The 25,284-nt window shown below is 42.7% G+C and overlaps 1 protein-coding gene across 2 annotated transcripts in view; it reads left to right on the top strand.

Annotated features, from left to right (window-relative positions):
* The window catches only part of GANC (glucosidase alpha, neutral C), a 53,797-nt gene continuing 28,513 nt past the window's right edge, over positions 1-25,284 (top strand). For both annotated transcript variants that reach the window (XM_073348622.1, XM_073348624.1), the window contains exons 1-11: positions 1-115; positions 4,562-4,624; positions 6,221-6,329; positions 7,857-7,984; positions 8,539-8,721; positions 10,625-10,673; positions 15,274-15,340; positions 17,845-17,941; positions 19,565-19,745; positions 20,392-20,545; positions 22,078-22,313. In XM_073348622.1, the coding sequence (XP_073204723.1) occupies positions 87-115; positions 4,562-4,624; positions 6,221-6,329; positions 7,857-7,984; positions 8,539-8,721; positions 10,625-10,673; positions 15,274-15,340; positions 17,845-17,941; positions 19,565-19,745; positions 20,392-20,545; positions 22,078-22,313 (1,296 nt within the window). In that variant the 5' untranslated portion in view covers positions 1-86. The remainder of the gene's footprint in view (positions 116-4,561; positions 4,625-6,220; positions 6,330-7,856; positions 7,985-8,538; positions 8,722-10,624; positions 10,674-15,273; positions 15,341-17,844; positions 17,942-19,564; positions 19,746-20,391; positions 20,546-22,077; positions 22,314-25,284) is intronic.

The following is a 25,284-nucleotide window of genomic DNA, read 5'->3' as shown; positions in this document are numbered from 1 at the left end:
GCAGGATCAGTAGTGAAGGTGAGGAGACGTTTACCGGCAGACGTAGATCAGGTCAGAGCACTGTAGTTCACAAAATACTGAGTTTAATGGAACCAGCTAAGGAAGAAGAAAGCAGGTAAAACACAAATAATTGTGCAGTTGCTACGTACAGATCTGAGCTGACAGGAGAGTGCTTGGCTGGGAGGAAGGGGAGAGAAAGGCACTTTTTCTTCAGGCATAGCCCTTCCTCATCTTCAATTTTACTTTGCAAACTTAACAGCTGTCATCATTTGAGGACATTGTTTCTTTAACATACAATAAGAAACATTATGGGTCAAATATTTACAGAATAATATTGAGAAGGCACTGAAAATAGCAGGCAAACATTATTAGAAAACAATGCAATGAGAAAGAACTTGACACTCAGATTTGTAAAAGCCTACATTTTTCCATGTTGATGTCTAAATATATTGAATATGTATCAAGTAGGTTTGTTAACCAAAATGGTCCACTTCCATGGAATTGACACATAGAATGGTACAGCCCTTGCCCCAGTAGTTTACAATCTAATTTTATATGATACCACATTTCGTCACATTACAAAGAATGAGAAGTGGATGGGGTGGAAAAGGTCAAGGGTGACAGCAATAGGGTTGTGCAGTTACTGGGTTTAGGCATGTGCATCACTAGGTGGTTAATTTTAAGAGTTGGGTTGTTGTCCAAACTTTTGAGTGCTTGACGACTTTGCAACCTAAATAACGTTCTTTTAACATAGGTATTTTATATGTAATTTCCTAGGTTGTTTTTTTTTTAATAGGAAAAAGGTAAAAACAGATTTTGTGATGTGCAGCTGTGCAGTGAGACAGACTGGCCTCCCTCTAGTCCCGAAAGGGAGGAACCCTTACATCAGGGGTTCTCAAAGTGGGGGTCTTGACCCTCAGGGGGTCACGAGGTTATTCCATGGGGGGTCACAAGCTATCATCCTCCACTCCCAATGCCGCCAGCATTTATAATAGTGTTTAATATAAAAAATCGTGTATTTAATTTATATGTGGGGGAGTCATACTCAGAGGCTTGCTATGTGAAAGGGGTCACCAATACAAAAGTTTGAGAACCACTGCCTTACATTCTCCCTGGTGGGCACAGCTAACCCAACCCCACCTCTCTTACAAGAAGTGCAGCGGCGAGGCAGGAAGAATAGAAATGTAGGGCCCTGCAGCTCAGTTGCAGGCAGATGTCCTTACTAGAGTGCTGAACCCTCAGTAAGGTCCAGGACCAGCCACACAGTAGACTGGCACCCTACAGTCCCAGGAGATGGAAGACACTGGGGAGATACCAGAGGAAGGGCTGTGAGCCAGAGTCTGGCGGCGACAGAGCAGCGTCAGCAGAAATGTGTAGGAAGTAGCTCAGGGAAACCAGACCTGGGTACAGTTGTGTTGTCAGGACATGGGGCAGCGATTTTATGTTCCCTTGCTGACATCATAATAGGATCACCTGCCACAGCTAGGACACTGGGCTGGGACCTGGCAGATCAGGATGCACAAAGTCTCCCTACCCCCCATTGCTGGCCCCCACAGGAGGCTTGCTGCATCCTCACCTCAGGAGTCCTGCCCCTGTTGTTGATTTCCTCCACCAGGAGGCAGAGGATTATAGATTCTGGGCTTGAGCAAGCAAACATCTTGGTGCTTGCCCCAGCGGAGGCTGTGGGCCATAGATCATGGGCCATACTCAGCCTGCACTCAGGAGGCCGGAGTGCTAGACTTTTGGTGAGTATTCCATCCAGGGGCCCGGGCTACCAGCTGACAGGCTGAGTGCTGGGTCCTCCATTGGAGATTGGAAATACAGAGTGGGCAGTGCTGGGACCACAAGTCAGGCCTCCCGACAACATGCAGCTGACCTACTGACTCCCCCACACACTGCTGGAAGGGAGTACCCAGACCCAAGATGGAGGAACCCTTACAAGCTGGAAGAATCTTTCCCTCATGCATTGCCATCAGGGTTTGAACCAGAACAAATCAGTATAGACTTCCACCACTTGAGCTAAAGAACTAAGGGCTAGACTATCAAAGGGGACTTAGATGTTCCAGTTCCTAAGTGCTCTGCCTCCCAATGGACTTGGGACCCAGGCCCACCCTACTCTGCCAGGTCTTGATCCAGGGCCTTGTAGAACCAGTAGTCCTGATTTCAGATTCCCTCAACAAACACATTGCTTGGGCCACTTCCTACCCTTGAATCCAGCTCCAACAGTTTCCCCAGGGGCAGCAGTCACCTGTCTCCCTCTGTCTCCCATTGATTGGGGTCCTGCAGTGGACTCAGCCTCTGCAGTCTGGGGCCCTGGCAGGCGCTCACAGCCTGCATCCACTCTCCTGCTCAGTCAGCCCATACGGAGCTGAGCTGGTTTCTTTTATACCCTGCTTCCAGCTGGAGCATGCTCAGCAAGGGTGAGGAGGCATGGCCTCTGAGCCCCCAGTGAGTGGTTAACTCCTGCTGGGCCAGTAGGGGGTTGGTATACCCCATCATAATGAGACAAAGAAAAAGCACTTCTCCACCCTGAGGTTTCTCTCCCTGTGGAAATCCAAAGACTACTGCAAAAAAATGGAAGTGTTCAGACTTCTCAAAAAAAGGTCAAAAGAATGTTTTATAATGAAAAATTTTAAGCAGCCTAAATACAAGGGTCACTGCCAACTCTCTCTGTAATGATACAGATTAATTAATACATTTGCCATTGTATTTGTTTATTTCAACCAGCAGTTAGGTCTTGATTCAGGAATCATGTGTAGTTCTCTGGCCTATATTATGTAGTAGGTCAGACTTGATCATAATGGTCCCCTCTGATTTACAATGTATGAATCCATGAATTGACTATAATATTCTTTGTAATCAGGCCATAGTTGCATAGATTGCATTTATCTGCAATTTTGTATGTTGCATGTATAAGCACAGCCATCCTGAGTCAGACAATGGCCCATTTAGCCCAGTATCCTGTCTCTAGCAGTGGCTAGTATTCGAGTTTCCATGGGAGTGTACAGAACAGGGCAGCTGAAGTGATTCATCCCTGTTTTCCCCTCCCAGCTTCTAGCAGTCAGAGGTTTAGGCTCATCTCAAGTATGTGGTTACATCCCTGGCCATCTTGGTTAATAGCCATTTATGGAGCTATCCTCCTTGAATTAATCTAATTCTTTTTTGAACCCAGTTATACTTTTGGCCATCACAACATCATATGGCAATGAGTTCCACAGGTTAATTGTGCATTGCATGAAAAAATACTTCCTCTTATTTGTATTAAACCTACTGCCTACTCTTTTTGTCAGGTGACCCCTGATTTTTATACTGTGGAGAAGGAAAATAACTCTCTACTTTTTTCCAATCTATTCATAGACCACTGCCATATTCCCCCTTAACTGTCTCTTTTTTGAGCTAAGTAACCCTAATCTTTTAGTTTCTCCTTGTGTGGAAGCCTTTCCATACCCTTGATCATCTTTGTTGCCCTTTCTGAATCTTTTCCTGTTCCACTATATCCTTTATGAGATGAGGCAACCAAACTGGACACAATATTCAAGGTGTGGGCATACCATGTATTCATATACTGTCATTATGATATTTTCTGTCTTATTTTCTATCCCTTTCCTAATATTTCCTAGGATTCTGTTCGTCTTTTTGACCACTGCTATGCATTGAGCTGACATTTTTCAGAAAACTATCTGAATTTGTTGGATGTATGTTTTATACAGTTATTAGATATTGACAAAAAGTGAGATCAAAATCTGTTGGAAGATGTAAGACACTTCTGTTTTTAGAATCGTAAGAACTTCTGGCCTTATTTTCTCTTGGATAACGTAGGTATTTAGTTATTAATTAGCCATTAATTAAAGCACAGTACTTAATTACTAGCATCTATTTTTCTGAATTCTTTGGGCTCAGCTATGATACTTCAGAGGGCTGACTCACACAACCCAAGTTGTGCTGTCTGGAAACTTTCAGCCTGTTCTTGAAAGGCTTGATCATCTGTGGATGAGAGTTGCATGTGCTCAGTACCTACTAGGATCAGACCCACTATGCCTTTGGGAAGAATAATTACTTCGAGAGATAATGGGGTAGAACACAATGGCTGAGCAGTAGAATTTATTACATCTCTTCAACAGGCATAGCCAGCACTGTCCTCACCCTGCCAGCTATTGGGGAGGCAAGAGAAGGCATTCCTGAGTTTCTCCCTCTCTATTCCCACCTCTAGAAGTGGACCATGAACTGAGTTACTGAGACTGCTGTTGGACAACTCATCTCAAACTGCAGGATCCCAAGTAGTTATTTGTGCTAATAGTCAGCTCTTTTAGTCACTGATTTAATGATTTGTGTCTAAATATCAAGGTTTTAAATGGAAATCATTTAGTACTCAAAACCATAAGAATAATTCATGTATTTCAGTACGAAAGCTCAAAATGGTTCAGTTCCAATACTCTTTGCATTTCAATGCTATGTAAACTGTAAGCATTTTCTTTAATCCCCCCTGCTCTTGTGCTGTCATTATTTGATCATTTAACAGGTGTTTAGAAAACAGACTTCTTAAATGTTCCGTTTTATTTAGTGTTCAAGATGAGGCTGTGGACAAAAGCAACTTTAAGAACTGCAACCACATTGCTTTCTACAGGTAAGGATGTGGGTTCCAACCTACGTGTATTTTTCACACTCGGCACGATTGATTTATTTCATTATATTACATGGACATCTATAACGAGGATTCTAAATAAGGGAGGTGTTTTTTTAAAGCCAACAATACTGAAGTTAAAACAAAAAATGAATTACAGTTCATAATCTTACCTTAGTTTAAAGCAACCAAGGAATACACAAAGTTTGAGAATGAATACGACTTTCAAGGAGAGCTTTCCACTCAAGAGCAATACCATTTTTGGAAATAATTAGTATATTCTAAATAGAAATGGGGTCAAACTGAAATCTCAAATGCAGGATCATCTCATCCTCCCCCAAAATTCCAGAAAAGTCTGAATTTGAATCTCTATATCTTAACAAGCACCTATGCTATTTACCTTTGGATAAGCTTGTAGGGGGCTTGTTTTCTGGATATTGTTCTTCTGTGTCCCAAAATGGCAGAAATCTCACAGAGATCAGTTGTTCTCCTGAGATTTCTGCCCTTTGGGGCCAAAGTTTTATAAGACTAACTCAGAGGATTTCAGTGGTGCTGAACCTGAACGATAGCCCTAGTTTAACATCAAACCTGAACTCCATGCCCTATTATTCTGATTAAATTACTCCAAATATAAACCTTCCCTTCTCCCGCATCTACCTGGAATCCATTTTCCAACTATTATCTGATTTTATGTGGAGAAAAGAAGTAACTGCCTCTAGTTGTACTAATTAGCCAATTATACATCTGACTAAGGTTGTAACCTTACATGTTTGTTTCTCTTCTGCAGTGAATTCCATCCTAAAGGCCCAGTTATGCACAGCAGGATAGCTTTTCTTGATTTGTAGTTTTTATGTTAGTTCCCCTCTTGGTCATGCTTTTAAAGACACCATTTTTAAATGAGTCTATATTTCTCCACCGTATTCTAATCTATACAAAATACATATAAATCTTACATACACACAAGGGAATTGGTTCACCCACCAATGAAATGCAGCAGCTATTTACCATGACATCTGAAACCAGGAATGTGACAGGAAGTGAAGTAAACTTTATCCATCTGAAACTGTCTGCAGGGGGAAGTTAAGGAGGCAGAATATGATTGCCAAACTTGGAATTTGGCCAGGGCACTTGGGTTAACCCTATTATTGCAAAAACAATTGTACTGATATTTTTAGTGATTGTGAACTCAAAAACTCTCTTTTGTAACTCATACACATGATATATTATAAACTTTTCAGGACAGGAACCATGTCTTTTTCTATCTTTGTACAGCACCTGATACAGCAGAAACCTAGTCCCGGTCAGGGCTTCCAGGTGTTATACATAATTAATAATAATGTCTTAACATAATGAAAAAATAGCAAGTAGTGAATATAACTGGATTTCTGAAGGATGCCAACTAAGAGTTTGTGAAGGAAAGATGCAATTAAAAGTAATGGCATTCTTTGAATTCCTTCATCTCCGAGAACTGCATAATACGTATATGAAAAATGCAAGAGAGTTATCCTCAGTAAACAATTCCTATTTAATATAGTATTCCCTAACATCATGTAAACCATGACATTTATAGAGGCCAACAATAATTGTCTGTCTTTGCAGGCGTCAGAAACTTTTGCATTCTGGGAAGTCCTTGTATCAAGCATTGTTGGATTCGGTTACTTTATGCAATGATAGTGTCAAACTCCAAATAATTAATGAGGAGAATAAGGTGAGATCTCACACAATAAGGGAGGTAATGGTAAAAGAAGAGACTGTAAATTGGAAAACTGGGTCCTTTCTCTACTGGCTCTCTTTAAAATGAGACTGATAATATTTGCCCACATTTGTAAAGTCATTTGAGATCCTTCGATGCAGGTAGTTCTGTGATATAATGCAAAATATTATCATCACAAAGATGTCCTTGTTTTTACAGATAATTTATATGAATATAAAGAGAGGCTTATTTAAAGAAATTAAATATTTTTTTTCATTTTGGTGACAATACAAAAAACCTAAACAGACATCTTTTTACTTGAAAAAGGTTTTTTAGATTTAGGGCTTTCTCCCCCATTCCAAAATAACAAATTCAAGTCTGAGTGAGAGCAAGGTGATTTCCTTTGTGTGTTGTATTGCATGCCAACTGAAAAACTTTAGCAAAAATGATAACTCCTGTTGTTTTCAAAAAAAGAATTTTGCATCCTATAACATTTTGTCTTGAAAGTTTTCCTTCCCAAAATTTCACAAAAAAGGAAGATAAATGAGCAAAGACATTCGCTATCTCGTGGTCCTAGTGATTTCCTATACAAAAGATCCAGGATCAGACAAATTCAGCCTCTCACACTAACAGGAGCATAAAGGGTCTAGTCTATGAAGTGAGCATATTAAGCTCTTAGGGTGAGGAACAGCCTTACAGGAATCCCTACAGCCTGATCGAAGGAATGACAATGACATTCCTCCTCAGGTACAACAGATTGATGGCCAACATTCCAGGTGTCATCCTAGAAGAGAGGGGGGGAAAACGGGGCGGGGGACAACGACATTGTGAAAATCTTCAAGGTCCCTGCATGTAGCAGACACTACACATGGGGGGGGGGGGATAAGGAGTTATTTGGGGTGAGAGAGAGTTATGTGGCTTCCACTCCACTTCACATACCTCTGAATTACCAAGATTACAAAGATCAATTATAGACCTACTAGGTAGGTAATACCTACAACCTTTTTTTTTTTTAATTTCCCACTGTGCAGCGCCACCGGTGTAAGCACCATTGGGAGTACTACTGTAGATAGGGCATTGACATTTTTAACACAGTGCCACCTAACCTGGCTCACAGCAGTTCTCAACAGCACGGCAATAAAATGCCTGAGCCTCAAGCCTTGTCTACACTAGTGCTCTCGCGGTTGTTGGTATTGGTGGAGTTGCACCAAGACAATGGTGGCAATTTCCTGAAAAAAGCTAAACAAAGCCTCCAGCTTGGCTTTTTGTAAAAAATTCAGTCCAGTTTCACTTACAAACTAAGAATATTTGTTTCTTAAAAACAGTGAAATAGACCTATCTGGTACAAATTCAAATGCATAGTGACTGTTTGTGTGCAGTTTTGTGCCTACTAAACTGTACTGGATCAGAAGGCAGACAGATTTTTTTCAGAAAATAAAAGTCTGGTGATATGAGATCCAGAATTTCTGAATTAAAATATAAATCGATGCCTTTATCACAGTGTAGCACTAGCTGCTACTCTACCTGTTTGTTTGTTTCCAGGTTCCTCTCCTAGTGGAAATCTATGCAATAGAAGGCAACATTTTCAGGCTTAAAATTAATGAGGTAGCTCCTCTCAAATCACGGTATGAAGTCCCTGATGTTCTCATAAAAGAACCTACCACTCAGAGGTAAGCTCTGGAAGGTGATATAGTCTATTAATTGCTTATACCCCTTCCCCCTCAACAGCGTGTGCTGATCCCTCTGATGAATATCAGGAATTTATAGGAATAGAAAAAAAGCAATTGGCTTATGAAGGCGAATTTGTGCCTGAGGATAAATGTTACACATTGAGGAAGATGATATAGCCTCATATGTGAAACCTGTAACTATATGAGCCAGCCAGAAAGTGGGCTAGACCTTAGTATGCATCATTTTGACCTAATGTGTTGTCTATTTGTATTGAGAAAATAAAAACTGTTGAGAATGTTGAAGGAATCTTTGTAGCCAGCTATTGCACCATTCAGTCTGTGGGCCAGATCCAGGAGTCCTTAGTGCTTACTCAAAACCCACAGTTATTTAAGAGACTGGAGTTTTGCTTCAATAGCAGTTTCAAGATTTGGCCTTATGTTACACAATTATTCTTAAATTATCTTTTGTCTAATTTGTTGTTTATCTACAATTATCTAAAACCTATGGAAATCCATTACCTATCCTTTTTTTTTTTTTTTTTTTAATTTGCCAGGCTCTCTATAGCCCAGAAGGAGGCAGGTATTCTGGTACTGACATGTGTCGGGGAGGACCGCAAACTTCATATCACAGCAAATCCATTCCAGATAGAACTAGAGTCCAAGGGTGAGACTATACTGAGTGTGAACACCAGTGGCCTGTTGTACTTCGAGCATCTACAACCGCCACCCCAAAACAGGTGTGATATCTCTATATTCCACAGTGTGCAGTGTTTGTGATGCTGCTGAAAATAAACCAACAAGAATTCAGATCAGCAGAAATACTGCCGTGCCACCATTTGTAATGCTACTGTCAATGTGCAGTGCTCTTGGCTCTGACATTCAGAAAAGTACCAGCACAGCAACTAAGGACAGACTCTCTTCTGACTTACTCCCTGTGAGATCCCACTGAAGTCAGGACAGAATTTGATCCTGTGAGGCCACATCCATCCTCTCCCTGATTGAGGGCACCCCAAACATTGAAACCTGCTCAACTAGAGCAGTGGTTCTCAACCAGGGGTACATGTACCCATGGGGGTACGTAGAGGTCTTCTAGGGGGTACATCAGCTGATCTAGATATTTGCCTAGTTTTATTACAGACTACATGAAAAGCACTAGTGAAGGCAGTACAAACTAAAATTTCATATAGACAATGACTTGTTTATACTGTTCTATATACCAGGAGTGACTAAACTGCAGCCCTTTCACAGTAAAAGTACTGCTCTCGGAGCCCCCCCACAATCTCCCCCCCCACCCCATTCTCCACCAACCAGACTGTTTGAGCGGAGCTTGGATCTTCTGACCTGTGACGGGATGGTGGGACTAGGGACTTCTGCCTAGAAGGGGGGAGGATCTCGGGGCTTCAGCCCCACAGGAGGCACCTGCTGGGGACCCTGGCAGGCACACCCTACAGGCCCTGAGACCCCCCAATCCCGCAGGGCAGAAGCCCCTAGCCCAACCACTACGCCACAGGTCTGAAGTCCTGAGCCCCAGCAGGCACATCCCTGCTCTCAGTCTTTTGAAGATTGTCGTATTCGGCTCAGAAGGTTAGTAAGTTTGGCCATCCCTGCTACATACTATACACTGAAATGTCAGTACAATATTTATATTCCAATTGATTTATTTTATAATTATATGGTAAAAATGAGAAAGTAAGCAATTTTTCAGTAATAGTGTGCTGTGACACTTTTGTATTTTTATGTCTAATTTTGTAAGCAAGTAGTTTTTAAGTGAGGTGTAACCTGGAGGTACGCAAGACTAATCAGATTCCTGAAAGGGGTACAGTAGTCTGGAAAGGTTGAGAGCCACTCAGCTAGAGCATTTGCCAAAGGGGCTCTCATCTCCTTGAATCTTTGATGAAGGGATTCTGGACCAGTTTAACTTAAAGCTGTTTGAACCCATTCATTCTGCCTCTTTATCCTATTTCTGGGCCAATTCTATAAGATGCTGAGCATCCTTAATTCCCCTTGACTTTACTGGGGAGTTGAGGGGGCCCAGTATCTCATTTGATCAGGTTCTTAATTTTATCTACTCATCCTCATTATAGCTGAACCAGCTCCTTATGAAGGCATCATTCATCATATAGCTGCAATATTTAGCACTCCAGCCCGTCGCAAGATACTGGAAGAATGAGGGGTCATAAAGCAGGGGAAATGGTAATGTGGGGCTAGTCTGCAGAGCTGAGAAAGCAACATGGTAGATAACTCTACCTCTACCCTAGGGAAAATAATTACTTCCAAAAAATTCTTGTAATTGACAAAGAGCCCTCTGCATGACAGAACACACAAAAATATCTAGTCTGAAAATCTTCTATGCGGGGATAAAAAGGGGAAAATGCTGACATTATTAGAAGTAACTGTAGAAACCTCAGGGACCAGTTCAACAGAATAACCCAAACTAGCTCTGGTTTGGAAAGAAGATCACTGTAAGAAATTAAATACTAAAATCACTTGTCAACTACAGATCTCAACACACATGATTCCTTTTCAGAAAAGTCAAAAGCTAAAAGTTCCAGATATTGTAGGAGGTGTTGCAGTTTTTAAAGTTTTCTATCTGAAATCCTCTCAATTAACAGGTTATTTCTGCTCATTTGTTTTCATTAGCAAAACTACAGCACAAAAGAAAGAGGACACATCAATTGACTCCTCGCAGGTAACCCAAGCTTGGTTTGATTCTGGCATTAGTACCCCGTGGGAAGGATGGATCAGTTGTCATGAATACAAACTATATGTTTCTATGGCATGGGCTGGTGTTATGGCAGGGGTTTCCAAACAGCCAAACTGAGGCCACACCGGCAACTTGCCAGGAGCCTGAGGCCCACGTTTTACCTGTATAAAATTGTGTTAAATAGGCCAGAGGCATATTCTCATCCAAATACATCCCTGGTACTGTTGCAGGATTCTCTTTGAAGAGAGTCCTGATCCTGGCAGTGGATAAAGACACACATCTGTTTCTGAGTAGGCTGTGTTAGTACAGTGTGTGCAGATGGCTGTTTGCTCCACCATGTTGTTATAATTGACAAGAGGAGAGGCTATAGGAGGTTCCACCTATATCCTACCTTGGAACCCATTCCAGGTTAACCTTAGATGTGGACCAATGAGAGTGCTCCTAGGAGGTCATAGGAGGTCAGAATTGGTGCAGGAGGGTGTGACATTACCCAGAGTACAAATCTGGACTGATAAACAGCTGTGTCCCCTCAATTCTCCAACTTGAGGTGTCTTTTACACTGCTTTGCTGTGACAGCAACCACTCTTGATCAGCTCACACACAGCCTCCAGGATGTAAACCACTCCGACCTACATTGTATGAGTGCTATGATCAGCCACTCTTGAATCAAACTGCGGAGCAACACTAGCAAATTTTCAGTCCCAGACCTACCCCAGAAATGTGCGTCTTGTACTGCCTAGTATTCTCCTGGACAATACAAGCTCATATGAAGTCTGTCCTTTATTAATAGAAAATGCTATGCCCAAATCTTATTACCCCAAATGGAGTTTCCCAAACACACTGGTTTAGGTAAAACAATAAAACAAATTTATTAACTACAGAAAGATAGATTTTAGGTGATTACAAGTAATAAGGAATAAAAGTCAGAAATTATTACAAGGAAATAAAAGGTAAAATGCAACTAACACCTAACTTAACAAGCTAAGTGAATACAAAGCAAAAGTCTCTCACCACAAGTTCCAGCAGCCTTACTGGCTGAACCTCTTTCAGTCAGGATCTCTTCCCCAGTCCAATGATGCTTCCTTTGTTCTTCAGGTGTTGATGATGCCCTGGGTAGAGAGCAAGGGAGAGATGATTTGGAAGAGATGATCTCCCCTTATAGCCTTTTCTCTTGTGCAACAGTCATCTCCAGCTGAGATTCAGTAGACAGAAAGTCTGTGGGGGCAGGAACCTCAGGTTGCTTCTTTGTCAAAATGTAGGGTTTTTAGCCCACATCCCCTCTCCTGCCAAGGAGTGGCCACTCAGGTGATGGTCCACTTAATCTCATTGACACCTGGCTGAGGCGTTGGCTAGCCTTTTGTCTCTGGGGAACTGGTTTGTGGCTGCCCTCCAGAACATGTTAGAACCTGTCTTAATATCATACAGTAGAATCTTACAACTGTATATACAATGTTGCCACACATATTTTACCAAGACAATAATCAACAAAGCCTGAGTTTTCAAATGATACCTTACAAAGTATGCTTTGTACAAAATTTATCCTAGTCTTGTAAAAGGGGTGAACATAAGGGAACAGACTGTCACAGAGGGCAAGCTCATTTTATGCTGAAGTGAGTGTGAAAAAGAAAACCAGAAAGAATATTACAAAGATTAAATTCAAGGAGATTGAATAGTAGGGCACAGGGCTCAAGAATTGAGGGAGGCCATTAACAAGCTCAAGACTCCTATAAGGGCTGCAGACTCTAGGAGGCTTATCCATTGCCTGGCTTGTCCTGGGAGCTCAGGATCAAATATGTTGAAATAGTATCTGTATTGCTTTGTGAGTTTTTAAGATCTTTTTGTGCAGTACCAAGTCAAGTGTTGTCCTTCTGTAAGGCAGTTGACTTGGTACCTCACATTTTGATGAAAAAACTAGAACATAAAATTAACTTGGCACATTAAATGGATTAAAAGCTGGCTAACTGATAGGTCTCAAAATGTAACTGTAAATAGGGAGTTATGATCAAGTGGCTGTGTTTCCAGTGGGTTCCCGCAAGGCTAGGTTCTTGGCTCTACATTATTTAATGACCTGACCTTCAGTGACCTGGAAGAAAACCTCAGGTCATCACCAATAAAGTTTTCACATGATGCACAAATTGAGGAAATGGTAAATAATGAAAAGGGCAGATCACTGGATCAGAGCAATCTGGATCACTTGGTAAACAGGGCACATGCAAACTAAGTGTTTTTAATACCGCTAAATGTATGCATCTAGGAACAAAGAACATAGGCTATGTTTAGAGGATGGGGGACTCCATCCTGGGAAGCAGTGACTCTGAAAAAGATTTGGGGTGGGGCCATGTGGATAATCAGCTGAACATGAGCTCCCCATGTGATGGTGTGGCCCAAGATGCTAATGCAATCCTGCAGATGCATAAACAGGGGGATCTTGCATAGGAGCCCAGAGGTTATTTTACCCCTATGTTTGGCACTGGTGCGACTACTACTGGAATATTGTGTCCAGTTCTGGTATCCATAATTCAAGATGAATAAACAGGAGAAGATTCAGAGAGGAGGCACAAGAATAATTAAAGGATTAGAAAACATGTCTTACAGTGATAGATAGTTTGTTAGAATCTACACAGGGAACAAATATTTAACAGGTTTTCCAATCTAGCAGAGAAAGGTATAACACGATCCAATGGCTGGAAGATGAAGCTAGACAAATTCAGACAGGAAACAAGATAGACATTTTTAACAATGAGAGTAATTAACCATTGGAACAATTTACCGAGGATTTTAGTGGATGTATGTTTTTTAAAGCTATGCTCAAGGCATTATTTCAGGTAAGTTCTGTGGCCTGTGTTATATCAGGAGCTCAGACTAGATGATTACAGTTGTCCCTTCTGGCCTTGGAATCTATGCTGCTCTTTTGTACTGCAGCAGAGAACAGTAGTGTTCCACCAGAACATCAGTTCTTCAGGGTTCACAGGCCTCGCCCAAACCTGAAGTGTTTTTTGGCCCATATTCCACCTACATTCAACAACATATCAAGTAAATAACCATCTCAAGAGAAAAGGAGTACTTGTGGCACCTTAGAGACTAACCAATTTATTTGAGCATGAGCTTTCGTGAGCTACAGCTCACTTCATCGGATGCATACCGTGGAAACTGCAGCAGACATTATATACACAGAGAGATCATGAAACAATACCTCCTCCCACCCCACTGTCCTGCTGGTAATAGCTTATCTAAAGTGATCATCAAGTTGGGCCATTTCCAGCACAAATCCAGGTTTTCTCACCCTCCGCCCTCCCACACACAAACTCACTCTCCTGCTGATAATAGCCCATCCAAAGTGACAACTCTCTTCACAATGTGTATGATAATCAAGGTGGGCCATTTCCTGCACAAATCCAGGTTCTCTCACCCCCTCACCCCCCTCCAAAAACCACACACACAAACTCACTCTCCTGCTGGCAATAGCTTATCCAAAGTGACCACTCTCCCTACGATGTACATGATAATCAAGGTGGGCCATTTCCAGCAAAAATCCAGGTTTTCTCACCCCCCCACCCCCATACACACACAAACTCACTCTCCTGCTGGTAATAGCTCATCCAAAGTGACCACTCTCCCTACAATGTGCATGGTAATCAACGTGGGCCATTTCCAGCACAAATCCAGGCTTTCTCACCCCCCCCCACCCCTTTCCCGGGGACACACACACACACACACACAAACTCACTCTCCTGCTGGTAATAGCTCATCCAAACTGACCACTTTCCAAGTTTAAATCCAAGTTTAACCAGAACGTCTGGGGGGGGGTAGGAAAAAACAAGGGGAAATAGGCTACCTTGCATAATGACTTAGCCACTCCCAGTCTCTATTTAAGCCTAAATTAATAGTATCCAATTTGCAAATGAATTCCAATTCAGCAGTTTCTCGCTGGAGTCTGGATTTGAAGTTTTTTTGTTTTAAGATAGCGACCTTCATGTCTGTGATTGCGTGACCAGAGAGATTGAAGTGTTCTCCGACTGGTTTATGAATGTTATAATTCTTGACATCTGATTTATGTCCATTTATTCTTTTACGTAGAGACTGTCCAGTTTGACAAATGTAAATGGCAGAGGGGCATTGCTGGCACATGATGGCATATATCACATTGGTGGATGTGCAGGTGAACGAGCCTCTGATAGTGTGGCTGATGTTATTAGGCCCTGTGATGGTGTCCCCTGAATAGATATGTGGGCACAGTTGGCAACGGGCTTTGTTGCAAGGATAAGTTCCTGGGTTAGTGGTTCTGTTGTGTGGTATGTGGTTGTTGGTGAGTATTTGCTTCAGGTTGCAGGGCTGTCTGTAGGCAAGGACTGGCCTGCCACGGTATGCATCCGATGAAGTGAGCTGTAGCTCACGAAAGCTCATGCTCAAATAAATTGGTTAGTCTCTAAGGTGCCACAAGTACTCCTTTTCTTTTTGCGAATACAGACTAACACGGCTGTTACTCTGAAACACCTCAAGAGAATACATGTGTATCACTCATAAATAAAATGTTCTGTAAACAAGCGCAGTTGGCTAAGTTAATTGCTTATTTTTATACATGTAGGAAAATCAAGAGGATCTGGGTCTCTGGCAAGAGGAATTTGGCAGTTTTTTAGACATCAAAGCTAACGGTAAAATTAAGCCTAGAACTGAAAACAACTTTACCGGTTTGCATAAGAATGTGCTCATATTTCTATCTGCCTTTTTGTTTAACTACTTAATGGTTATCCATCTCACTCTTTTTTTCCTACTGGAAGGCTCAAGGGATACATTAATAATATTATTAATGGATTATAGACCTCTCTAGGTCACTGGTTCAATTCCAGCCTAAATTAGTAATGAACAAATTCATAATAACCTGTTGTGTTCTACATGAAATGAATGGGTTAACTCAATCCATTTCCTAATGGGCCAGGCTCTGCATGACATAAAACATTATCACATAAGCCTTTATCACAGTGGGCACTAAGTTAGCAGACCCAGTAGAGAGGCCAACGATTGATTGGGCCTGCGGTGCAATCCACAAAGGTACTTAGGTGCCTAAGTCCTATTTTTAGGTACCACTGTGATCCACAGAACTCCCACGCAGCTGCCACCTAACCCTGTAGATGGCTAAGTTTTTGCCTCTGGGCATGCAGACTGCAGCCTCACGCTAGGGTGCCCAGGTGCCTATCTCCTGCCTGAGCATGTGCACTGCCGCCTCATGGTAGGCGTCCAGATGTCTGTCTCCTGTGTCAGCCCCAGAGCAATTCACAAACTGGGAAAGAGAGACATTCAGCTGTCTAAGTCCCGTACAGGAGCCCAGATCCCGTAGGCATGCTCAAAGGCTGCAGGATTGGGCTCCTCAGCTGAGTTCACATAAAACAGCCTGGGAGGGAGGGGAAGAAAAGGAAGAGGAAGGTAGCTCCCTTATAACTGTTAGCCTGGTGGCCCGGGTACTCACCCAGGCTATGGCTAACCTCTGGTTCAAGCTCCCCTTCTTCCTGTGGGGGAGAAGGAATTTGAACTGGGATTAGCCCCCACTGTGGGGAGGGCCCTAGGCAATAGAATATTCTGATGTAGGGCTCCTTCAGTCTCACCTATTTAATTTGTTCCACTTTAATTGAACAATTATATATAAATTGGGCCAGAGAAAGAGTTAGAATGACTGTATGGCCTAGTGGTTAGAGCACTCACCTGAAAGTGGACAATCCCTGGTCAAATTCCTTCTCTTGCTTAGGAGGAGAGGGAACTCAAACCAGGGATCTTTTACATCCTGAGTGAGCACTCTATCTACTAGGCTAAAGGTTGAAGGGGAGATCCTACACCCAGCTGTTTTGTTGTGGGCCCCACACACGATTTACGGGGATGAATACCTATCTTCCCTGGTTTGTGGATTACTAACAGGGCAAGGCACCTCCCTGCAGCCCAGACTTAGGTGCCTTTCTCCATGAGAGGGGCAGGACTTAGGACTTTCTCCCACTGGCTAGGTTAGGCAGCTCCCCACCTACCACACTGGCTTTGTGGACTGCAGTCTAAGGTGCCTATCTCTCATTCACTGTATAGGAGCCCAGGCTCCTAACTCATGCTTTGTGGATTGCAGTGTTGTTCCTGAGATTTGCCAGGCCCCTAAAAGTTAGGAGCCACGATGCTCAGCATCACAATGTCTAAGTCCTTTTGTGGATCTGGGCCATGGAAACCAAATTGCTGCAACCTCCCTTCTCTAGAGGTTGTCTAGGTCATGGCTGAGGAGGCACACAGGTGGCACAGTATGGGGAAGCTCTGACTCCTGTTGCCTGTGCTGTACCTGCTCTGTGGAAAGAAAGAGAATTTCAGTCTCCAGGACTTGCAACCCAAAATCTTTCAAAGGCACGAAGATCAATATACAATGATTTTGTTTGTTTGGCTAAAGCTCGTCTAAGAAGTGAGTAAAGTCCCATATCTTATCCTTGGTGAAATATAAAACTTGCGATCTAAAGAATGTTGCATGAACTGGTATAAAATACGTAAGGCTGCATTTTTGTAACAGCTGCCACTGAAGTCATGGATTCCCTGGGGAATAAAGTCCATACGGTCAGATTTTTGTGTGCGTCACTCTGAAGTAACCCCATTTACTTTGTTGGGGTTGCTCTGGATTTACACAGATAAAATAAAATCATTTAGCTGACAGAGTTGATGTGACTTGTTTAAGACATGTGTGTGCTCTGCTGCTGCCTCTCCTGAGGCTAAAACAGGAAAGCAGTGCTGGAAAAGAGGGAGCACTGACTTTCTTACTTCACCTTGTTGCACTGCTTCTGCCGCAGGGCAGAGCTTGCAGGAATTGAAATAGAAATTGTAAACAGTTTTATTGCATAATAGAGACTAGTTTGATAAAAATAAAGTAACCTGCAAGTTTTGACATTTTTTACTATAAATTAATTCCTTTTGCCCTTCATGATTAGATAAAAATTTATAAACAACAAATTTACAAACAAGTACCCCTAGAAAACTTTCCTATATAGTAAGTATATAATAATGGAGGTGACCCTCAAATCAAGTTTGAAGCAATTAGTAAACAGAACATTTTTATAATTAGTATGTTTTGATCTATTTCTTAAAGTTAGGCCATGATGAGAGCACAACTCAGGGATGTTGTATTTTAATACTGTTCCTACAGGTCCCACTTCCATAGGCTTGGATTTTTCTTTGCATGGATGTGAACATGTCTATGGAATACCAGAGCATGCAGAAACACTTCTCCTCAAAAACACCAGGTAAAAGACTAACTGATTTGCTTCTAAAGAAGGCTATAATTCTGATTTTGGGAATAATTAGGAGGGGTAGCACATCTGAAACTTGAATATCCAATGGGAACAAATGCCGATGATCTTTGTCCTGATGTCACCTTTGAACATTTAGATTTGCACAACAGTTTAACTGAGCACACCGGATTGTTGTTTGGAGGGCCATTGCGAGTCATAACAGACATATCAGTGGTGTGATGTGAGGAAATCCAAGACTGAATGACCACAAGGAGTGGGATCCTTTTTCCCCAAATTAGAGTGGTTACTGCAGTTTAGGTGTTAGGTGGATTGGTGAATAACTAAAGAAAACTTTATAAGTTCTGTAATGGAGAAGCCATAAAGTTTTCCAGATGATTTAATTCAAACAAAGCTTGAGATGTGTATGACATATACCAGTTGTGACAAAGTTCCTCCTCTACCTTGGTGGGTCTTGCGCTTATTGGCGGATTTGCTCGCCTAGGAGCTTCACGGCAGCCCTCAGTTTGGCCGTTTTCGTGAACCCACAGACCAGGCCAACTCCTCCTGTGTCTGACCAGGAGTTGGGAGGTTTGGAGGGAACCCGGGCCTGCCCTCTACTCCGGGTTCCAGCCCAGGGCCCTGTGGAATGCAGCTGTCTAGAGTGCCTCCTGGAAGAGCTGTGTGACAGCTACAACTCCCTGGGCTACTTCCCCATGGCCTCCTCCCAACACCTTCTTTATTCTCACCATAGGACCTTCCTCCTGGTATCTGATAATGTTTATACTCTTCTGTACTCCAACAGTATGCATTCTCACTCTCACCTCCTAGCGCCTCTTGCTCCCAGCTCCTTACATGCGCACCACAAACTGAAGTGAGCTCCTTTTTAAACCCAGGTGCGCTGATTACCCTGCCTTAAAAGCAGCTTCTTGACTGGCTTCTTGATTGACAGGCTAATTGGCCTGTCTGTCTTAATTGTCTCCAGAAGGTTCCTGATTGTTCTGGAACCTTCCCTGTTACCTTACCCAGGGAAAAGGGACCTACTTAACCTGGGGCTAATATATCTGCCTTCTGTTACTCTCCTGTAGCCATCTGGTCTGACCCTGTCACACAGTACAGTATACAGTACATTTTGTATTTTGTTCTAATGGTAGCAACACATAAAATGATGGCATCTGTCCCCAAGGTGTAGGCTGCTCTGCTTCCAACTCCACAGTGCTGCCGCTGCCTCTTCCTGTTTTCTATTATGTTTCTGTGCAGCCAATTCTGCATGGGTATTTCTCAGGTTTAAAAAGAATATACTTTACTAAAATACATAAAAGAGCAGCTCCAGACGGCTCTATGGGATTTAAGCAGAAAAATGGGGAAGGTGGGTGTTAATAGGGTAAGGATAAGACCACATCAGAAGCAGTGTCAATGACAGCAAGAGATATAATTTGATACAGCTAGCTTTGAGCAAAGCGAAAGAAATGGTCATCCATGCCACATGTTGTATCTTGCTGATAAATGATAGACAATAATAAAGAATACACCATATTAATCCATGCTGTAATGCCTTTGAGTTCAGTAGATTTACAGCAGAGTTTAACTTGGCCCAGTGAGTAATGATTACAAGTAACGTTTGTTTGTTCATTCCAGTGATGATGATGCCTACCGGCTTTTTAACTTGGATGTCTATGGGCACAAGATCTATGACAAAATGGGCATTTATGGTTCAGTGCCCTTTCTGTTAGCACATAAACCTGACAGAACTTCTGGGATCTTCTGGCTGAATTCCTCAGAAACTGTAGTGGAGATTAATACAAAAGCTGTAATGGAGGTGAGAGATGCATGGTATTTTGCCCAGGAGTTCAATAAGAAATTAAAATACTCCTGTACAGGGCAATCTGATAGTGTAATTTCATGTTCACCTTTTGCCTCAGTGAATCAGGAATTGTAACTCTGTTTTCTCTCCTTCCCCATTTATTTTAATGAACTTTAGACATGATCACAAGGATGCATTTTTCAGAAGACAAGATGCAGGAATCACATAATAAATTCCATATAAGAAAAGAAAATGTTGAAGTACTTCAAATCCTGCAAGAGAAATCCATAAAAATAAATATCCGACACAATCAAGTGCAGAAAACATATTGAACGTTTTTTAGCTAGCATTTATCAAACCATGGAATTTAGAAATTCTTGGTATTTCGCACCCCCCACCCCCCAATACTTCATGTGACTACATTGTTGATATTCAGGGAACAAGGATATAGTTGTGATTTCACATCCAACATTAGTTTTACTTATTAAAATGAGACAGTAAAATAAGATATTGCATTATCATGGTCAAAAATACACGATTTAGATTTAATTATATAAAAATCAGAGAGAAATATTGAGGTCTGGACAATCAATGGAGAGATTGTAAAATTAATCTTTGGTAGAGAGAGGGCTTCAGATTCTACTTTTTGTTTCTTTCAAAGCATGTACCATCCAGATCCCCTCCAGACATAACTAAGCGGAGAGTGGTGCCTCAAACTGATGTGCACTGGATGTCAGAAAGTGGAATAATTGATGTTTTCCTCCTAATGGGACCCACCCCTTTTGATATCTTCAAGCAGTATGCACAATTGACAGGTATTATCTTGCATCAGTGAAGAAACAGTATTGTACTTTCATTACTGAGGTTCCCTGTCATCACCTAAATAATGTGGAACAATTACCTGCTGGACATGTTGTAACAAAAAGTGCACTAATGTTTACTTATCTCATTGAATGAAGTAGGACAGCCGTTCCCAAAATGTGGTTCACAGAGCACTTATTGGTGTTCTGTGAAAAGATGGCTTTCATCCTTGTTTTCAACAGCATCTACAGGTGTCCAGGCTTGGCCTCTAAACATATCTGGAAACGTTAAGCCAATCTATTTGTTACTACTTGAGGCTGCTCTTCCATGAGGGAAGAGAGGAAACAGGAGAAAATCCTAGCAAGTGGCGCTACCAAGCACCAGTGGGAGAAAGCAACTGGATAGTACCTCTAAGGGAGCAGGAGGAGGAGATGGTAGCTGGCCAGTGTGTCCATGCGAGGAGGTAGCAAAGTGACAGAAAAGCAAGTGCAGGGAATAGGAGACGAAAGAGGCCAGGTGACAAAGGGTCATGGCCAAGGGGAGACAGAAGAGCAAAAGTGGAGACAGTGTGACTAACTTTTTATAAAGGAAAAATTACTTACTACATTATTGGCAGTGTTGTTGTAGCCATATTGGTCCCTGGATATTAGAGAGACAAGATGAGTGAGGTAATATGTTTTATTGGACCAACTTCAGTTGGTTGAAGAAGAGCTCCATGAGGTAAGCTCAAAAGCTTGGTGAAAGAGACAACAGAAGTTGGTCCAATAAAAGTTATAACCTCACCCACTTTGTCTTACTACATTTAAGACAGTTAAGAGCACACAAACTTTCCTAATGTTACTTTTCCACATAAGCAATTGCCACTGGGATATTATTTGATCATGAATAGGAGGAGAAGTGGTCCATTTGGTCATGAATGGGAGGGCAGATAGTTCACAAGACTGTCTCTCAAAGCTGAGGTCCACAAAATGAAAATGTTTCAAAAAAATGTGACCCTCTGGTATTGTTGCACCTAAAGAACCTGTTTGATTTTCTATTACTAAACAAATATTAGTTTCTGCTCAAGTGCCAGAATAAGGGAATTACAAATCATTCTTGAGGTGTACTGGTAGGAAGATTACAATGGCTTTCTCCACTAAGCCTGATCTTGTTAGTCATTCATGTTAATGAGAATTAAATTCACCCACAATAGTTTTAAAACTTCAACAAAAATTTTAGCATGGCGAATAATAATAGAATAACACTGCATTGTTATGGCACCCTGTAACAGTATGTTTTCTCACCGATATGATATAAATAATTACAGCAGCTTCTGCTAAAGTTAAGCCTGTCCATAATTTTTGTTATGATCTTAGTTTCTGGTGTTACAAACTCAAAATGTGAAAATTATGCTCTGGACTGAACCGTATGCTTCAGTTTCAAACAGTTGCATGTGATTTCAGCCATGCCAATCCCATTGACTTTTCCAAAGATTCAAGGTAACCCTGAAAGGAAATACCATTATTATGCTTATTGGCTTAGTTTCTAATTTCATATCTGTTCCTAGGCACTCAAGCCCTGCCTCCACTCTTTTCCTTGGGCTACCACCAGTGCCGCTGGAACTATGAGGATGAGCAGGATATAAAGGCAGTAGACGCTGGCTTTGATGAGCATGACATCCCTTATGATGTTATATGGCTGGACATAGAGCACACAGAGGGCAAGATGTACTTCACGTGGGACAAGAAAAAATTCCAACACCCCGAAAGGATGCAGGAACTGCTCAAGAGGAAAAAACGCAAGGTACACTGTACAGAGGGAAGAAGAAAAATGTCATAATACAGCATAATCAAGGGAGGCCCTAAATACTTGAGCAAACGTATCTCATTCCATGTCCCCACCAGCAGTTACTATTGGCTGTGGTGGGTCAGTTCTTACTAGTGTTTTGCTTAGTTAGCATAAGGCGGAGAACAAAGCTTTCTTGGTCTAGGCTGCACTATGTGAAACTCATCTTACAGGAGGTTTCACTGCCGTCCTTTTGGCCGTGTTTAGGTCATAAAGGAAGGTCTGTTTATTTCAACGGGCAACCTGGAACCATTGTTAAGCCCCTTTCTCTGTTTTTGCTTTCTTTTTCATATTGACAATCCTTTTTCTCCCCTATTTATGTTAACTGGGAATTGTTCCTTCTTGTTTGGTGGGATTGGTTGCCTAAGAGCTACTGAGTTTGCCCTTGTGTCAGATCCTTTGGCTGTGGTTGGCAGTCTGTTCAGGTTGGTTAATCTTGATTTCTGCTTTTACTGTATAGTCCTTAGATGTAAGGACTTATAAGTGTATTAAATATACAAGTGCAGGATCTAGAGGATATGTAACCAACTAATGAACTCATACAATAGTTGATCTCAGCCAAAAGCCAATGATTGTTGGAGCAGTGTTAAAGTAGTGAAGTCATAGTAAGTTACATAGTAGCACCTCTTCCATCCATGGATTTAATGGCTGCAGAAGGCACCTAAGCAAAATAAAATGGTCACATTTTTTTTAAAAGTCAGGAAAATTTTATAATTGATATTTGTTATGCATGTTAAGATATGGGTATGACACCCCCCAAAGTACAATCCAGCTCATAGAATAGCTGTGCCCCCTTAATTCTCCAGTCTGGCATACAGTGTGCGCTGCTTTGCTGTATGAGTTGCCACTCTGCCCACTCACCCAGTCTCTAATATGTATTTCACCCCCAGACAACTAGCTACCAGAGTTTTATGCCCAGCCACTCTTGAATTACATATAGAATGACAACCGTTTATCCCTGGTCCCAGCCTTGCACCCCAGAAATGTGCGTCTTACACTGCTCAAGACCCGCTTAGTCAGTGCAAGCTCTTAAATTTGTCATTTTATCAAACAAAATTAATATGCACTGGCCCTTGCTAATTTGCATAGATTCCCCAAACTCTTCAGCCAAAAACACCTGGGTTTAGATAAAACATTAAAATAAGTTTATTAACTACAGAAAGATAGATTTTAAGTGATTACTAGTGGAGTAGGAATTGAAGATCAGAATTGGTTACAAAAATAAATAAAAGATATAAACTACAAGCTGTTTCTTAAACTTTACCAAGGCTAAATTTGAAGCAACCAGTTTTTCTCATCCCTCTGGCTGTTGCAGGCAGTTCAATTCTTAGTACACCGGCTGGTTGCCTTTCCCAGCCTGGGGATCAATCTTCCCCAGTTCCAAGTCTTACAATCAATCTTGTTTTAGTAAAGATGAGAGAGAAGAGAGGTGGCCAGGGGCCTTTGTTCCCTCTTTTTATATTGTGACCAGGTGCCTGGATGGGCTACACTGAGAATGCTATATTCAGGGCAGACCGCAAGGAATAGGGCAGACAATCTCGCAGACTAGTGGTTTATTCTATTATTAGATTCACCAAGCCAGTAACAAAACAGCTTCTGCAATATCACACTGAGTACCAAGAAGCCTGAGAGAGCCTGGCTGGGAGTCAGCAGTGACCCCAGGGCCTGGGCTCAGCTGCCAGGGACAGAGACTGAGCAAGCCAGAATCATACCGGGCGGGAAGGGGGCTCCAGGTTGCTTGGCCCCGACCCCAGCAGCTGGGCTGGCAGTGGGCTGCCCCCCACCCAGGTCTTGTTGCTGGGGACAGGGGCCAAACAAGCCATCTCCCCCTCCCTACCCCTGGCATGCTCAGCCTTGTCCCAGGCAGCCAGACCTCAGTAGGAAGCAGGCTGCTGCTGCCTTCCAGTCAGGCTCTCTCAGGCGGAAGCCGCTGCATCATGCTCCCTTCCCAGCTGCTGGGGAGAGCTGCTGAATATGCAGAGAGGAGACACAGGGAGAGAAGGACAGAGCCCCTCTCTGCCACTCCTCCTCCCCGCAGGTAATGTGGGGCAGGGAGAGCGCCGCAGCCCAAGACTGGGCGGAGGGCAGGGGGGTCACTGGGCAGAGGAGACATGTGGGGCGGTCATATGCAATGTTCCCTCTAATTTTTCCCATTCATGTGCAGAATGAATTTCGTTATGTACACCAATATTGAGATGATGTGTGGTGGGGGGGGCCGAGGGGTTTGGCATGTGGGAGGAGGCTCAAGACTGAGGCAGAGGGTTGGGGTGCAGGGGCTGAGGGCTCTGGCTGGGCGTGCGGGCTCTGGGGTGGGGCCAGTGATGAGGGGTTCTGGGTGCGGAGGAGACTGAGGGCTAGAGCAGGAAATTGGGATGCGGGAGAGGGTGAGGGCTCTGGCTGGGGGTGCAGGCTGTGGGGTGGGGCCGGGGATGAGGGGTTTGAGGTGCAGGATGCCCTGGGCTGCGGCGGGGAGAGAGGACTCCCCACAGTCCTCTCCCCACCACAACAGTTCCGCGGCTGGGGCCGAGGCTCCTCTCCCTGCCGCAGCAGCTCCAGGGCTGGGGGAGTTAAGTGCGTGCCTCTTGGTAGCCTCCTGCGTGGCCATGCAGGCGCGCACCTTGGAGGGAACTTAGGTCACATATCCTCCCGAGTATGGGGAGGCAGGAGTCCTCTATGGTCTCTTGTTAAGTTATGGATCATACCCAACTTGACCACTCTGTCAGTTTCACATGTATCTTGACCCTTTTCACTGGAAAAGTTCTTGCTGTGTCATGAGGTCAGGCAACTCCATTGCCTATGTGCTCTGCACTCAGATTTCCATATGAATTGCAAATTCTTGCTTGCACCTACTGTGTGCATGCAGCTTGAGGTGTCTCTGGGGATGACATGCCAGCCCTTTGTTTATAGGTCTTTTGTTATTTCTAAAGAG

Source organism: Lepidochelys kempii, chromosome 6, assembly GCF_965140265.1.
Source record: "Lepidochelys kempii isolate rLepKem1 chromosome 6, rLepKem1.hap2, whole genome shotgun sequence".
NCBI lineage: Eukaryota > Metazoa > Chordata > Testudines > Cheloniidae > Lepidochelys > Lepidochelys kempii.
This window is presented reverse-complemented; position numbering and strand designations above follow the sequence as displayed.